Source organism: Diabrotica undecimpunctata, chromosome 1 (assembly GCF_040954645.1).
Source record: "Diabrotica undecimpunctata isolate CICGRU chromosome 1, icDiaUnde3, whole genome shotgun sequence".
Taxonomy (NCBI): domain Eukaryota; kingdom Metazoa; phylum Arthropoda; class Insecta; order Coleoptera; family Chrysomelidae; genus Diabrotica; species Diabrotica undecimpunctata.
The window spans coordinates 110,263,483-110,282,466 of NC_092803.1; the positions used below are offsets into that span (position 1 = coordinate 110,263,483).

The 18,984-nt window shown below is 32.6% G+C and overlaps 1 protein-coding gene across 1 annotated transcript in view; it reads right to left on the reverse strand.

Moving 5' to 3' along the window:
- LOC140452320 (cytochrome P450 4d2-like) overlaps positions 1-18,984 on the reverse strand; it is a 101,880-nt gene that overhangs the window by 35,085 nt on the left and 47,811 nt on the right. The window contains exons 3-4 of the mRNA XM_072546507.1: positions 9,078-9,263; positions 5,655-6,049 (exon numbers count right to left, since the gene is read on the reverse strand). Coding sequence (XP_072402608.1) covers positions 5,655-6,049; positions 9,078-9,263 — 581 coding nt within the window. The remainder of the gene's footprint in view (positions 1-5,654; positions 6,050-9,077; positions 9,264-18,984) is intronic.

Below are 18,984 nucleotides of genomic sequence, written 5' to 3' on the forward strand. Positions count from 1 at the left end.
CATTTATTAAATATTAACAGACTTTATGGTAGTTTTGATTCTCCCCGTATATCAGGATTCCATGTACAAGGGTGCATCTGGGTTAAAAACTACATGTTACGAGACGGGCAATCTGCAAAATGACACAGATGTGTATTTGAGATAAGCGATGCATCTACAAAATCAGAGTCGAGTTTTATCTCTTAAACCACACACATGTGTATGGGCGTTTGGGTAAAAGGTACCTAGGAGACTTGGCATCGGTCCTTTGACCGAGAAAGTCGTTTGATGCAGAAAAGTTGCATTAGGAATTTTGTGGTTCCTGTTATTCGTCGGTGAAGACATCTTTTGCGGTAGCCGGAGTGAGTGCTATCTTTTCATTGGGTAAGGAACAATACACCATAATTTTGTTGCTGCATGGGCTAAGTACGTTTATTTGGTGCCCAATTATTACATATTGTGTCGCGATTTTGAACTTTTGAACTTTATTCAGAACATTAAACGTTATTACCTTTACGTAGATTTGTATATTTATTAGATTATAATAATTTCACTATTCTTTTTGAATGTATATCACAGTGTTGTGTATTTTATTACCTAATATTAACTCATAATGTGTATTATGAGTATACGTTTGAATTGAGGTTATTAATTTGTTTTTATATGACATATATATTCATATTTTTATTTTTTTTTTTTGTATAATATTATTTCTATATATAACGTGGTATATATACGAAATTAGTTTACTGCTTTCGGTCAGTAATTTTTTTTAGAATCGACAGTTTTGTTTTGTTTATGGTTCTCTTTTGTGTGTCGTTACGTATTGACCTAGCTCATGTAGATACTGTCCCTAAGGCGTTACCTACGGGCCTTAGCAGTATTGCATATTCTCTTCCACCTGTTGCAGTGGTAAATGATAGTAAGTCCTATAAGACTCGTGACGCTCATACAAACGCGAGTTCTCCTACGGGGCGATCTTTTAATGATTTACATCTCTCTGGGCCTCAGGCCCATTCTAATATTCAATCCTTGCCCAAGGATTTTTCTTTGCATGATTTCCATGATGGGGTATCTGGTGATGACGCTGCCGATACAGCTTCGCGGGGAGCTAACCCCAATACACTTGCTCGATCGAAATCTTGGCATTGTGAGCCAAAATTCTTGTCGTCTTGTGACAGAGACAATTTTAAAGAATCTAATAACTTAGATATGGTGACCATAATTGGGTCAAAACTTCCTAGAAAGTCATTACACGCATCTCTAGATTTAGCATTAGGGGTACATATGCTTAAAATGTACTCCTATCTTTCTCGTTTACGCCCGAGTAAAGACATTTGTGTTTTGTTTCATTAGAAACGTTCTTAAAAAGCAAGCTGAATTGCTTATCGTTCAAGACTTAAAAAGTCTCTCGTTTCCTCGTATATTTGAATCGTTGCCATCAGGTATTGCCAATCCGGATAATCAGTTGGATATTCCGAATTTATTTCCAGAGGAAATTATTCACCGTGCGAAAGTTAGCGGTATGTTGAGGAATAATACCATTCCTTATGCTAAGAAGCATCCTTTTCTTCTTTCTTCGAACAATCTAGTTGTTCTAAAGATGTTTAAAACACACGTATGGTTGGGGCATGTAAGGCCCCAAGGTACGTCCAATTGTAGACATCATTTCGGACTTAGTTGTTGCACATTTTATAATGTTGAGAGTCCCATCCATCATTGTGTTACCTGTTCGAGATTTCTTTTTATTGCCATAGATTATGGGATATATTTTTGCTTAAAGTTTGCGTAGCTTTATTTGTTTATGTATTTGCGCCACGTTATAATAAAATAACGGTTTCAATGTTTGGAGAGTTAAGATATTTTCTTTTGACATTGTACGAATTCTTTAAAGTACAAAGAATTCTTAGAAGTCGCACCACTTTTGTTTTTCGTTCGTTTCAAAATTGCATTTTTATGTAAAAAAAGGCCTGGTTTATTAAATAGTATAATGTTCGTATTTTATCTATTCTGTTTATCTCTTTATTTATCGTAATTCTGATTTATTCTAATTGACTAAGTCTACTCCTAGCTTAGAATTAGTCGCTGCTTTTTTATCGAGAGGGAGCTAAGTCTCAACCTGAGATAGAATTTGCTTATTGTTGTTCAAATTATCATAATTATCTTTTATGGATAAAGCTTATGGAAGAATATAGTTTCTTCGTTTTACATTTTCGCATTTTTCGTTGTGATTATGTCTGTCCAGGTAGATTGCTAATATCTAGGGACAGTGTTATAATTCATACGATATTTCTTTTGCCTTTGCTGCTTATTCGTTTTGAATATTGTAGTGGCCCTTCGGGCTACAATTATTCTGTTTGTTTGTCCTTAACTTAGTTGTTGTTGCGGAGAACCATTTCCTTAGGTTTGTTAACCAGGATATTCGTCTTCTCCCAATTCTTCGCTTTTCGAATACTATTAGGTTATTCGTAGTATTTATATTGAGTGCCGTCTCTCATCAGGTGTCCAAGACATCCTGATTGTTGCCTTCTAACCATATACATCACTTTTCTTTCTTTCCTCGTTCTTTTTCATACGGCCCCGTTGGTTAACTAGTCCGTTCATGATATCCTGAGGATTTGCTTGTATCGCCACATCTCGATGGCTTAAAGTTCATGTATTGTATCCTAGGATAATAGAGGAATGCACTTCCTATAAGAGAGGAAATCTGTTTTATGTATAGTACTGATAATTGTATAATTGTAGTGATGTATATTTAGTATATAGTTATGTATTTCTATTCTATTATCGTTTGTTGTATAAGTTTATTGTTGTATGTATAAGTTATTGTTCTTTGTGCTCTTCTGTTAATGTAAAGCTTTGTAGTATTTTAAGTGTGGCGTTAGTTTCGTAACCGAAGAAGTGTTTACGGTTTCGGGATTTGTACAGTGCGTCGGGAGTGCAAAGTACAGTTATGTTTTATTGGCACGTATGCCAACGCGGGGAGAATGTTGCAGTTTCGCAACGATATAAAAACATTTATTAAATATTAACAGACTTTATGGTAGTTTTGATTCTCCCCGTATATCAAGATTCCATGTACAAGGGTGCATCTGGGTTAAAAACTACATGTTACGAGACGGGCAATCTGCAAAATGACACAGATGTGTATTTGAGATAAGCGATGCATCTACAAAATCAGAGTCGAGTTTTATCTCTTAAACCACACACGTGTGTATGGGCGTTTGGGTAAAAGGTACCTAAGAGACTTGGCATCGGTCCTTTGACCGAGAAAGTCGTTTGATGCAGAAAAGTTGCATTAGGAATTTTGTGGTTCCTGTTATTCGTCGGTGAAGACATCTTTTGCGGTAGCCAGAGTGAGTGCTATCTTTTCATTGGGTAAGGAACAATACACCATAATTTTGTTGCTGCATGGGCTAAGTACGTTTATTTGGTGCCCAATTATTACATATTGTGTCGCGATTTTGAACTTTTGAACTTTATTCAGAACATTAAACGTTATTACCTTTACGTAGATTTGGATATTTATTAGATTATAATAATTTCACTATTCTTTTTGAATGTATATCACAGTGTTGTGTATTTTATTACCTAATATTAACTCATAATGTGTATTATGAGTATACGTTTGAATTGAGGTTATTAATTTGTTTTTATATGACATATATATTCATATTTTTATTTTTTTTGTATAATATTATTTCTATATATAACGTGGTATATATACGAAATTAGTTTACTGCTTTCGGTCAGTAATTTTTTTTAGAATCGACAGTTTTGTTCTTTTTATGGTTCTCTTTTGTGTGTCGTTACGTATTGACCAATATTTAAGTTTGTACTACATATATTCTTTTTCTTTTAAGTAATATATTCTTCTTTATTTATAATTGTATATTGGGTTATGTATATTTATGTTTAATTTCACCTCTTTTTAAAATAGAGTTTTATACAGTCCACTGGTTTTCATTTCTTTTCTTTTATTTTAATATACATACCCAATCCAAAAGGGGGAAACCAGCGAGTTCTAGATTGAACAGAATATCTTCTCTCCCCCTTCAGGATGGCCCAAATTGTTATATTGAGGTCATCGTATGTGCAGAACGCAACAATAACAGTCGAGGAATTCTAGAAAAAATTGGAAACAACAATTACCAACATTCAAAATAAAGAGTTAACCTTAGTATGTGATAACTTCAACATAAAAGTCGTCAACACTACATAGAATAATGGATCAGATCATACTCTCCTCGTAGCTAAAGTAAAACCCAAACTTAAAGCGCACAACAAACGGAGAGAGACAACAATGATAGAACTAAGAAAGAAGGATGATCTTCTCCAATAAGTGCAAAAATGTATGTCCCTTATTGGTAAGGGTACATCACAGAAATATGGAAGACTATTAAACATTGTGTAACAATACCAATTAATCGCCCAAAGGTAAATAATTCAGTGAAACAAAAACACTGAATAACAGATAAAATCCTTAAAAGATTTGAGAATCGAAGGAATCTTTGTCAAGGTTGTGTATATAGTGAAAAGAAAAAAGCCAGAAAGGCTTTGAGGTTGAGGTTAAGAAACCTCAACAAAGAAATAAAACGAGAAGCAAGGCTGATTGAAAATAGAAAAATTATTTACAAAAATAACTAAAAGTTTTGAAAAATTTCTCTTGTGAGCCTTATAACTTATAATATATTTTTTTATCATTTTACAATAAAATTTTGATTCTAACGTTTGTTACTATTTGTTTATTACATAATTAAATCAAATGTTTCAATAGAAAATAATTTACTAAAAACCTGTAATGGAATAATGCCATCAACTGAAACTACACGCGCTGCTGGAAGAAGAATGTTATGGGCTGCTGCAGTCTCCAATGTTGTATTTTGCTCCACTTGAATCTACTTTGATCCACCTGAATCATTGAATCTATGTTTACCGTAATAATATGTTTTTAAATCATCCGCTTCACTGTCACTAGTGTCACTGTCAAATCAAACAGTATTATTTTGGATCATAGTTGGGTTCATTGTCACTGTCAACAGCTTCTTGCGCACTCTTCGTATATTAATTTTCATTTTTTTCAATATCACTATTTTCACTGTCTATTTCCATTGCATTCTTTTTTATTTTATCATAATTAAGATCAAGGATACTTTGGGAAGAACGATCCATGACTTGTATCCACTTTTATAACGGAAGCACTACCACGAAGTCAATTTGACTCCGAAAGTTACCTATCTGAATAAAAATGAAACGACCTCCCTTTTTTGACACTACTCAGAGAAATAAAATTTATGAAGGTACTTTAAGCGACAATGGATGATAAACTTTGTGTAAGGTTAATACTATGAAATTTGTAGCACGGAATCTTTTTACTCCCTGTCAGTACTTAAGGGGTTAAATTTAAGTTTAAATTATATGTTCCTACATTTGGCAATAAAATAGATAGCATAATATAATATGCTGATTTTCAAGTAAAAAGGTTTTTTAAAAAATTTAAATAAATTTAAAAAATTAAGTGTACAAATTAAAATAAGAAACATCAGACTCCGTCAAAAAATTTCTTAGATATAATTTATAACAAAGTTTCAAGTTGCAAAACAAGTCATGCATGAAAAATAGCACAATGGCCAAATTGAATATAACGTAAAGAATTAATACATGTTAATACCAACCTCAAACATAAAAGTGTCTACTTCTTCTCTTATATCCAATCGAGTCAGAGGCTTTTCATCTATTGTGCTTTCTAATAATAAATCCAAAAATGCTAACCTTTTTTTCTGGTTAAACTCATCGACGTCATTTTTATGACTAAGTTCATGTACACCATTTTTGTTACTAACACATTTATTTCGTTCTGTAATTCTTTGTTCTATAATATTATCTGTATGAGCATGAATTATCTTTATTGCTCTTTTTTCAACATAATAGTTTAAAGTTAGCGGATATAAATATGGATGAATGATACTATATTGCCTCATTCCGAAAATTTTGCATACTTCTTTAACGCTTCTTACATACTCAGAGGTTTTTGTAACTTGAGAATTTAGCTTGATGCCCATTGCAGCCTCTGAAATAAAAAAATCTGTTAATACTGATATAGATTTTTTATTCATTCATCATTTCAAAAATTAGTTCCTGTTTAAGATTTAAGTATTCTACTAGATTTTATTTTATTTTTTATATAAATATTTATATTATAAATATAAATATTTTTGGAAGTATTGAAAACCGTGATAACTTTGAATTTATTATGTAGCGCAAACCACTTAATTTTTTTAACTACAATTGTTCAAAATTGCACGTTAACCCATTGCCAGTCTTACCGATTTTCGCGGTGGTAATATGCAGACTCTGGCGGCAGCGCAGCGGTTGAAATTTCCAACTGTGGCAGTGTTGTGGTGGGTAATAGACCATAATACTAGGCACAAAAACCACGTGCATTACATGTGATATACAAAGCAATTTTATAATTGTTTCTTTCTCATGCGATGTGAGTATCATATGTGATTCACATTACTTAAAATTATTATATTCTTGTTTTATTATTAGTTTATTAATTTATTCTCTTTCTAACTTGTGAAAGTCATAATCCAGAAAATTTTAGTGATTCAAGTGAGGAGTATGTGCCTTCTGAATGTTCAAATGATACTTCAGCAACAAGTTCATCTTCCGAAGAAGACATTCAATTACGTCTATCACCATCACCAACACAACCTATCCCTGAATGGAGTTCAAACTTTCAGGAGAGAGTGAGAGTAAATTTTACGGGAAATTCCGGTTTACAAAAGAGAATTCTAGTTACAGATTCTATACCCCCGGGGAAGAAATTAGTGTCGATGAAACTATGATTTCTCACCGAGGAAGACTACTGTTTCGACAATATAATCCCGGTAAGTCTAATAAATATGGAATAAAATTATTTAAGCTATGCGAGATGTCAGGATATATATGGAATTTCTCCATATACTGCGGCCAGGGTACGTCTACAATATTACCTGGATTAGACCACCCCAGATCTGTTGTTGTTTCTTTATCTGAGCCATTACTTGACAAAGGTCGCATCTTGTAGCAGACAACTAGTACAGAGTATTTCATTAGCCACTTTTTTGAAAAATAGAAACATAAAATACTGTGGAACAATGAGGGTTAATCGAACTGGTATCCCAAATGAAGTCAAAACAGAGAAACTAGACAAAGGGCAAATTATAGGTGCAATCAATACTAACGGAATTCGACTATTCAAGTATCAAGATAAGCAAACAATTTACATGATTTTAATGTTTCATGGATCTGACATGAAGAAAACTGAGAAAAGAAATCGCAAAGGTGAAATATTTAAAAAACCTACTTCAATTTTGGACTATAATAGGTATAAGGTTGTATAGACTTTTCAGATCAAATGATTTCTTACTGTCCTGCCTGTAAAAGTATCAAATGGTATAGGAAAGTCCTTTCTAAATGTATTAGTATTGCAGTTGAGTTATATAAAAAATTTTATAGTAATAAAACAATGCCACTAGCTCCATTTATCAAATGTTTGGCGGAATCTTTACTTGGAATCGATACCAAGCAGAAAATAGAAAAGCCCATTCGAAAAGTTGGGGACTACGAACTAACAAACATTGCACGCAAAAAAAATGAAAAAATTCAACGCAACCGGTGTAATGGTTGTTATAAAAAAATAAGTCTAGAACACAATCGTAAAAGAGCTCTTAAAGAAGCAAAACAAGTATCTATGGAATGTAGGATTTGCGAGAAACTATTTTGCATACCATGTTTTAATGGAACTCACGAAAAATAATTTGAACTTTTTGCTTTTTAATTTTTAGTCATAGAAATATTTTTAAGTTTTTTTTTGTGATAAAAAATTTGAAATTTAGATACATTTTTTAAATCAATAAACAATCTAGAAATCATTGTTGACTTTCTTTTCAATAGTAGTCTAAAATAACAGCACACATTATAAATACCTTTGTATTCAGGAGGTAAAATGGAGATCGAGTTTCCTCTCTCATACATAACCTGTACAGCCAATATCATAAGCGATGTCGTAAATATACTTTTAAATGATACGATTAGCAGAGCCGAATGAATATATTTCATGCGCTTTGAAGAAATATTTCACTATAAATAAACTATTGATTGAGCATCACAGAGGATGCACAGACGTTTAAAAAATAATCCTGTGTATCACATGTAATGCACAGGACAGGGAAAGGGTTAAAGAAGAAAATAATAAACCAATAAGCTTATTGGCTGAAATAGGACCGGCGTCGAAATGATGGTTTTCAGAAAGAAAAGAGGCAAAAATTCACTTCTAATTTCCAAAATAAACATCTTTTCAAATATTTTTACATATTATTGTCGTTATTCCTAGATAAAAATTGTATATAATAAAATATTGAAATTAAACGTATTTTCAAATATTAGTGCTTGGTCGATTTTGTATTACATCACGGTCAATATTATCCTACCGCATACCGGTCGAACTTACCCGAGTTCGTTCCTATTTCGAAAAAAAGTACGTTTTAAAAAAATGTATTTATTTGCTTGCAAAACCAATTAAAAAACTCATGATGGATAAAGTAAAAAAGCACATATCCCGTGTTGAGCATCTTATTATAAAGATTACTACTTCAAATTTTTAATAGCGCTAAGTGGTCGATATTCCTCCACTCTCCCCTAACAGTGGATAAATTTTTCGTTTAACTAACCTTAAGCTATATTATTCTTTTTTATTAGATTTGTATTTCGTAATAAAAGTTTTCGATACTTGTTAAAAAACAAAATTCTCTCCCTATGACCTGTTGTTGTTTGAGATTTTCATACAGAAATAAAGTATTTTACTCTTATTTTTGTCATTTTTCTGGTATTTTTCCTATAAGATAAATAAATGTAGAATATTGATGGAGTTGTCTTCTAGAATTTCGTCAAGATGTCTTATAAAACCAAATAAAAATCTAAACAAACTGTTAAAAGAAAACCTTTTTCTTCAAAAATTTTCGAATTAGAGATCATGACAGCCATTTTTTCAGAAAGCTTTTATTAAAAGTTTATTTTTAATTCTCATTGAACATATTATTTAACATACGTACCACAAATAATATCCAAAGTACACAAAGTAACAAAAGGGGTAATATCTACGCTTGGTTTGTCTACTTCCTTTTTTAAAAGATCAATAAAAACATTTCCATGGGTTTCGAAAACATGTACAAAATTTTCAAGTATTGAAAAATGAAAAGCTGGAGTTAAAATCTTTCTGCGTTGTTTCCATTTTGTACCTGAAATAGCAAATAATAATTTAAAAATTCAAAAAATTTTTTCATTATAAATAGCAAGTCATAAAAAATCTTAATTAAAGTAGGTTGTGAATTTAACATTATTAATATAAGCGTTGTTTATAAAGAGATTAATCTTAATTAAGTATAATTAATGAATCTAATTATTTTTGAAGTAATTGTGCAAGTCTATTGACATACAGGGCCTCATACACATTCATGTATACTTGAACAGTATACATGCATAAGTTTATTGCACAAGTATACTGGAACGTGTGTTGGGCAATACTTGCACAAGTATGTTAACTGTACGAGCGACATGAGACTTACGGACTTGTCAGACTTGCGCAAGTGTAATTGAGCGTGTGTGTGAAAGACTTGTACAAGTTTGAAACAGTTGAGTTTTGACCATTCGTGTAGACGGATAATATTTTTGTTTTCGCTAGACTGGTGCAATACGAGTTTGGTTATGACGAATCACATGAAAAATGGACACCGAGAATGTCTCGAAGAATTTATTTTGATTTACGAACAGGAGCCATGTCTGTGGTCAAAAGCAAAGAATACCACGATAGGGGAAAAAAGAGACGGCATATAAAAAAGTGATACAACAATTGAAGGAAGTCGACCCAAAAGCAGATCGAGATGCAGTTGTTAAAAAAATTAACGCCTTCCGAACTAATTACAGAAAGGAGAAAAAAATGTAATTCGATAAAGTCTGCAGATGGCACCGACGAAATATTACGCCCAGTTTATGTTATTTTGGTATGTTTGAATTTTTGAGAGACCAAGATATTCCCAGGCAGTCGTCCTCAAACTTAAAAGAAAATGCTGTAAGTATAAAATATTTGTATATTTTGTATATTATTAACAAAGAGTGTTATTTTGTATTTAAAAAAATTAAAATATTCTCTCTACATGTTTCTTTAATTAATAAAATTGGTCTGCCAAAACATTTTTGCTTCATTTGTAATTATTTCATAAATTCGTTTCGTATATCTTTGGCTGATACTGGCACATTACAAGGATGAGTTCGTTGTAAAGCTTGTAAATTAAATTTTGCTTTGTCAATCCAATGACGACTGTACCATCTTCTGTACTTTCGAGATAAAAACATACATGTGGAGCATAGACATAGCCTAATCTTGACACCAAAGAAAGTTATGTAATGAACATTTTGCCATCACTACTGATTTAATATTTTTCACCTTCAAATTGATGGTTTTGTGAAAAATGTGAGAACGGGCTGCTAGAATCCCAAATGTATTTTCAATAATACAACGAGCTCTACTTAATCTGTAATTATAAAATTTCTTCTCTATGCTGTTAAGATCACTTTGTGCAAATGGTTTTAACATGTCGGTTCTTAAAGCAAAGGCATCGTCTGCTACAAACACGTATGGCAGATTTTTTTCTCTGTCCGACATCAGAAAGAGGCGAAATATTCAGCAGGTTCTTCTGTAACTTGTGAAAAAATACTGTGTTTTTGAGAACATCGCCATCAGAGACCTGTCTGTTCGTACCGAAATCACATAATAAAAATTTATAGTTGGCCTCAAAAATAGTCAGTAAAACCATACTGTGTGTCTCCTTGTAAATGTAGAAATATGAACCGCTTTCCGCTGGTGGTACAATCTGAACATATTTTGCGCCAAGCAGTGAGGAAAATTCCACCTCGTTTTAAACTCATTCGCTATCAATTTCCGATCATCTATGTTTTAAGGAAACTAAAAAAAAATAAACGATATTAAATATTTTTCAGGGATTACTGGAGGAAGCAACGGAGCATGCAGTAGACAAAGGTGAAGCACCAAATGCCGAGGAAGTTTTAGAGGAGGATTTAGAGAGGTTTTACAGAGGATGCCAGTCAACCGAGGTTCCGCTCCGTGAAATAACAAATTCTATGACTTCTACACTTCCTCCATTATAACTGTGATTGTTGACTTCAACGAGTAGTATTACAGGGCGACCTCTTATCAAATGAACATCAGCAGAACAATGTAACAACGTCCTGAAATTAATCGAAGAACATTCAAAAGACCCAAAATTAAAGACGATCGACATGAAATTTTTGAAAAAAATGTGTCCAGGAAACTTCCAGATGTGCAAAATCGCACACAACGATTAATGGCAGAGAAAATAATTAATCAAGTATGGTTTATGGCTGAAACTGATCAACTGACCTTGGCCCATTGTATTAGTTTCTCTAGTGCCAGCAATATTCAGTCAACACGCATTTATTTACATCAATGCTAAAAGCGAACTTGTGGTCCTATCTCCGAATAGTGCGTCTCCATCGTCACTTACAGCTGAGATGATCATCTGTATAGATGGTGCCACTGAGAGTTCTAACATCTCCGTTGCTTCTTTTATATCTAATTTTACTTATTTTTTAGTTTTACTCAAATAAATTTCTTTTACTAGTTTTACTAATGCCAATTTAAATTGTTTTATTTTTTATATTTAAATAATTTTTCAGCACTTGAGATAGTGCACGACACGTCTCAGGAATGATGTGGTCTAGTGCTTGAGGTAAGATTCTGGTTGAAAATTTTAGATTGCCGCAACTTCTTTCTGTTGTAAGAAATCGTTAAGTTGCAGTTAGTCTGTTGTGAGGACGTATAGTTTCTCGCATAATAGTGTCTTCTTTTTGAATTAAAGGAGTTACAAGTGATTATAACAGCAAATAAGTTTCTTCGTGTATTTGTAAATTATTATGCCAATCAATATTTTCCAATTGCCAATTTCAATCCATTTAACAGATTCATATGTGCACAGGTTTCTCTCTTCTTTAGCCACCCTTTACACCAAACTTTACGTTTTCTTGCGTTGTTTTTTAAGAAGTAGAACTGCTGCAGCAGCGGCCAACACGTTGTCGTCGTTCGACGATGACATGGTTCAAGTTTAAACTGGCGCACTTGTGCATGTATAGTTATACGTGTGTTGTCGACCCATATATTTGGCATACTTGCACAATAAACCTGTATATGTATACTGTCTAAGTATACATGAATATGTATGGGAGCCTTAAATCAAAAGAGGTTGATAGACGGCTTGTGGTTTGACGAGTCTGCTCAAGACTCGTTCTACCTTGTACTGGTCAATTTTCGGAAGAAAAATTTATAAACCATTTATTATTCATTATTCGTTAATCTCCCTTATGCAAATGAAATTTTCATAATTTTAATAATTACATTTTTCACAAATATTACAATCGATCTAAACATAAACTTGAAAAAGTTTTTTTAGTTAACTTTGAGCCATTAACCCTTTGAGACCCTGTGTACATGTGTATGTACATAGCTTTTATTGTTTTGTTAAATACCAACTACTCGCTTATCTATACCGAAATAGCATTCAGTCACTCAAATATACATTTACGATCCACATTTTTAACTTCTGCTTCCATCTAGTGGTCAACAGGTAAAGTTGTCAGCGATTTTGTTGTAAAGTGTCAGCTGTTTAGTTGGTAACCGATACTGCTAATTTTATTTTACGAGAAACTGTTATCTTTTGTGAAACGAAATCGATCCAACTTTTTAAGTGTGATTTATAAGGTAAGTAGTTTTTTATAAAGTACAAAACATTGCCATAAAAACGATAGTTTTTAAATAAACAAACATTTTTTAGATGCACATGAGCATGTACAAGTGGTCTGAAAGCATATTTCTGATTGTACATCTGTATGTACATATGGTCTAAACTTGGGTTTTAAGTTAGTATTGTTAATTGCAGATAACATGGATTACAAAAGAAAAAAATATGATTTCGACAACCCAAAACATCTCCAAGAGTTAATTGACCTGATAGAGGACGGTAACGTATCAGAAATAGACAATTTGGAAATTCCCGGAGGAGAGAGTTCTGACGAGGAGGATGGAATTCTGGATAACTGTGAGAATAAATCTATTATAAGACCAGGGGTTGATGCTTTGACCAGACGTGACACTGAGACACTGGAAGAAGGTGATGGCAGCGAAAATGATAATGAGGAATTAGGGAGAACTTACGATTCAGACGACGAATATATACCAGATGAAGTTGCAGGTTACTCGGGTACAAAAAACTTAGGAAGTAAAGTATGTTTCTCAGAAAAGGATTGAGACTCCTACATTTACATGGCATCCTACTTCCCCAAATACAAGTCTTACAGAGCCACTGTACCCAATTCAGTATTTTTCGAAGTATATTTCAAATGATTTGTTTGAAAATATAGCAACATTTACAAATGTATATGCCTTACAGAACGGAAAAAATTTTAGACCAACTAATGAGAGAGAAATTAAAATTTTATTTGCACTTCATATAATGATTGGAAATTTAATCAAATTTCCCAAAATTAGGATGTACTGGGAAAGAAGCCTTGGTATTAGAATGTTCCTAGATAACATGTCTAGGGACAGATTTTTCCAGCTTAGAACATGTTTACATCTAGTGAACAATTTGGAAAGACCAGCAGGTGATACAGATAAATAAGGTTCGTCCTATCATCGACGCTGTCAGAAGAAGATGTTTACAGCTTGAACTTGAGGAAGTACTTAGTGTTGACGAGCAAATGATTCCTTACACAGGAAAACTTTCCGTAAAACAATATGTGAAGGGGAAGCCCTGTGCGTGGGGAATAAAATTATTCGTCTTGTGCGGAAAAAGTGGTCAGGCTTTTGATTTTGTTTTTTATTAGGGTAAATCTACAGAACTGAATGCAGATAATAAAACAAAACATGGATTAGGGGCATCTATCGTTCTTCAACTAGCCGAAAGAATTTCCACTAGTGAAGGCCACAAATTATATTATGACAATTATTTCTCATCCTATGAACTACTTAAAATATTATTGGCCAAAAAAATATATGCTGGAGGGACTATTCGAATAGATAGATTTTACAAACCTCCTGTGTTACCAGATAATAAGATGCTGAAACTACCGAGAGGTTCCGTTGATGAAGTCGTCAATAAAGAAAAAAATGTGGTGCCTGTCAAATGGTTAGATACAAAGACTGTGAAATTAGCCTCCAATTATGTTGGTGCAGGTAATTTAGACATAGTTAGAAGATGGGACAAAAAAGGCTCTTGTTACGTAGATGTTAACCGACCTGAAATTGTCAAAGATTATAATTATGGAATGGGCGGAGTTGATCTAATGGACCAGATAATTAATTATTATCGAATATTTATTAGATCGCGAAAGTGGACATTGCGTGTTATTATGCACATGATAGACTTCGCTCTCACCAACAGCTGGCTGGAATACAGGAAGGACTGCGACAAATGTCATACAACCAATAAGGATCGAATGAAATTTCTAGACTTCAGAGTCAGAGTTGCCAAAAGCCTAATAAATATGGGCAATTCAGTAAGTAGAAAACGAGGAAGACCAGCATCTTCATCTCCTAAGCCTTCTATTTCAACATTTAAAAGACGAGGAGAGACGAGACCATTTTTGGAAATACAAACGGACAATTTTGGTCACATACCGGAGTTTGATTCTAAGAAGGAGGCTACTAGGTGTAAAAACACAGATTGTAATGGACTTAGTCATGTGTTCTGTACAAAATGTAAAATACATCTGTGTTTAATTAAGGCTAGAAACTGTTTTGCAGCTTTTCATGAACAATAAATATGTAATAATAATTACTTTGTAGTAAATATATTTTTAGTGTTGAGTCTATATTTAAGACCATATGTACATACATATGTACAACAAAATTTTTTTTTTAAAAAGCGTACACAAGTTTTTTTCATTTTATCTTACTAATTGAAGACTTTTGAAATATAAAAACACATAAAATTTTTTTTTTTTGAAAATAAAAAAGTCAGGTCTCAAAGGGTTAACGCGTCATTGTGTTGTGAAAAATGTCATCATAATATACAGTAAAGTATATCTAATGGTGCATTTAATTTTCAAAGACGGTGGTGTTAAATGTACCTGTGGCCCATGCTGACTGTACATCAAATGCCGCTGGCTACTCTTAAAACTATAGTCTTAGTAGGTATGTACCAATATGACAGGAGTGAGTAAATCTACTGTTTACAGGCTTCTTATAGGAGGCAATATATAATAAAACGGAAAAAAGTGCATGGCTTTTATTTAAAAAAAATGTATTTAAAAAAACACATGGTACAAAAAACTTGGAAAAACGTGGAAAATACTTAACAAATTAATTTTTTTGCAAAATGTAAAAGAAATAATAAATTAGACTTACTCACAATAAATTTAATTTAACCAATCAGACGACCGGTTTCGCTTTCTACAATATGCAAAGCATCTTCAGGTCACGATACAAAGTTAAATAAATGCTGAAAATAATAAACCCATATTAGGGTGTTGTCTAATAAAGATAAAACAAAGATAGATGATATAAGTTATATAAATTACAGTAATTATGCTAATATTATTAAAAAGCTTTAACTTTAACTTTAACCTATATTTGTCAAGTTTACCTCTAAAATCTGATATATAACATAAAAAAACTCATTGTCTCCAAGTAAGAGATGTAGTTCTTCCAAATCCTCCCCGTTTTTTAAACTTAATGTCTGTTTCGTCCCCCCTTTTTTTAAGTGTTTTCTGTATGTTTTCTGTGTGTCTTAAAGTGTCTCAATTTTAATTTTTAACTTTATATAGTGGACTTTACAACCATTTGCCACATATTACAACATAACTTTATCAAAGAAATTTGATAATTACAAGCTGATATAATTGCGCACCCACACAATCTGTACATCTATTCTTATTCATTGTCTCACAACTGTCACCTTCCAAAACAAAAATAAAAATCTCAATAAATAACACACATTTCATAAATATATCTCCAGAATAAATATAAATAACTTTTAAAGAACTTAATGGTATAGAACATTACTTTCATCAAACAAACAATTACATTTCACCTATCTCTACTTCATTGGATAAAATCTGTCTCCTTAAGAACTTCCCTGTTTACTGTTAAACAATTACAATAGTTGACTTGAGTTCTCCAATCAACAATACAAGATAGTTTGAACCATGTTCTTTCAACCATCAATTAATAGAGTACCGGCATGTAAGTAATGTTTTATTTATTTGTTTATTTATTAATTCATTACAGTTTAATATACTATTTTACCAATTTGTGGGTCTTACCTTGTCTCCTTAAACATTTTATTCATTTTGAAAAACCACAGCCATGTAATATTGGCATAATTACTGTAATTTATATAACTTATATCATCTATCTTTGTTTTATCTTTATTAGACAACACCCTAATATGGGTTTATTATTTTCAGCATTTATTTAACTTTGTATCGTGACCTGAAGATGCTTTGCATATTGTAGAAAGCGAAACCGGTAGTCTGATTAGTTAAATTAAATTGATTGTGAGTAAGTCTAATTTATTATTTCTTTTACCTTTTGAAATGGACTGACACAAGCAACACATTCATGATTTTAATTTTTTTGCATTTGGAGAAGCAAAATTGTAAATCAGTTTTAATCGATAACAAACAAATGATTTCTTGTAGATAGTATTATTTAGGAGAAAAATCTAAATTATCAAGATGAACCGTAGTCCAGTAAAAAAAATTGAGTTCAAAAATAACGGGACAAAAGTATTCAAATCAGTAGTAAAACTTTTATAGAAAGCTCTCCTATGCAAATAAAAATTTTTGGCTGTTGTTGAACTATAACACATATTGGATACTGTGGAAGAAATATATAAAGCAAAAACAGCTAAATCTAAGTTCCGTTTTATAATTATCTCTAAGGCTAGATGCATACTGCGTCTTTGCTAGTAGCGTGCACGTTGCGGGTAAGCTGTGTACGATCGCTGGCGGTTCATGAGTTGTAATTAGGCAGTGCACACACGAGCGGGACCGTGGCATGCAAGCTACCAATAAGCGGCGTGGGCTGAGAGGACGCCAGTTTCTGCTACGCTGCTACGTAAACGCGATTTCCACAACAATTCGGACAGCTTGGCAGTCTGTACTAGGCAATCAGCGAGTACATATTGACTACCCGATAAATTTCAACGTAGATACAGAACTGTTTAGTACTGCTGTTAAAAACCATATGGGATACGACATCAGAATATTACCATGACAGGATTAAGATTCACAATATATGCGGTATCCATTTAATATAATTGCCAGAAAATGTAGCCTGCAAATTTCCTCAAAAAAGGCAAAATGCATGGTTATAATATCAAATTTACTAAGATGTAAATTAGAGCTGAAAAGTCAGATAACAGAGCAAGTGATGGGTCTTAAACAGAGCCGCAGGTTGCCTAAATGAAACAATATGAATAAATAAAAATATCGGAAAAGAAATAAAAGGCAGAATTTACAACATAATCATCAGACCAATAATGACATACGCAGCAGAAACATAACCTGACACAGATAGGACAAAAAGGATGTTAGAAATAGCAGAGATGAAAACACTTAGAAAAATTGATAGTAAATCACTGTGAGACAGAGCAGAAATACAAATATACGAATAAGATGCAAGGTGGAGAACATCAAGGACTGGGGAAGAAATGGAAGACTAGAATTGAAAGACCATATAAGCCAAAATACATCAAAATAGAGTAGTAAAGACGGCAAGAGACGATTCCCCAATAGAAAGACAATAAGTAGGAAGACCACGTAAAGGATGGAACGACAACTTACTGGAGGCACATTGAAAAACAGACAGAGTAATGTCTACATCAAATGAAGAAAAAGGAGGATTAAGAAGAGAGAAGCCGTTTATTTCTTTTTTTTTTCTATTATATAAGTAGCATACACGGTAAACGCAGATGCAACACGTTGCCTGCGATCATCCATGCTAGTTGGGAGGCGAAATGAGGCTGAATACAGAAAATAAACAAGTCAAGTGCATGAATCTTGCTCGCAGCGTGCACGCTACTTGCAAAGACGCAAGTGTGCATCGAGCCTTACCTGCCAAACTCTACTTAACTTGTAAACATGGGTTTTAATTTCATACTTTGTAGCCAAGACCAAAGACTTCAGTCCAGTTTGTAAAAGTGCCTTTCTTAATATCCTAAACATAAAAAGATACAGGTTAGATAGTGATTTTTACAATTTTTTTGGTTCATAGAGGAAATTGCAGTAGGAATCGGACTATTTTAAAGGAAAAACGTATTTAGTAAAATATAACAACATTTAATAAAACGTAGTAAAAATATATCACAAGAACTTAAGCAATTAAACAAAGACATAGGGAAGAGTATACTAGTAACAACAAGAGCACAAATTAAAAAGCGAAAAGAAATAGAATAGACAGTTCAGCCGACGAAACGAATAATCAACCGGACGTTATCAAATTGTTAAAAGTGCCAGAAAGATATATAGACCAGGCGGTTTTTGTTTTGGGTTGGGTAAATCGTATATAATTCTAGATTTTTGCTTTAATCGCTTTGAAGTATTAATAGGAACGATAATTTAACTACGCGTACACTTCAAATGGAGGGCAAAATTTTTTTAATAAACCATATTTGAAAAAAATAAGAAAAATTCAATGTTCTTCCTTTTTTTTCTTTGCCATTATCTCAACAGCTATACATTTTAGAAAATATTTATTACGACAAAAAAGTTTTACAATTAAATTTCCTATGAAAGAAATTAATTGGAAATTGAAAAAAGTAATAATTATTATTATTGCAAAATTAGCAAAAATAATTTAAAAAGTGTCAAAAATCAATGTTCCTTGAATAATTTAATTCAGGTATTTACGAGCCGCATACAACT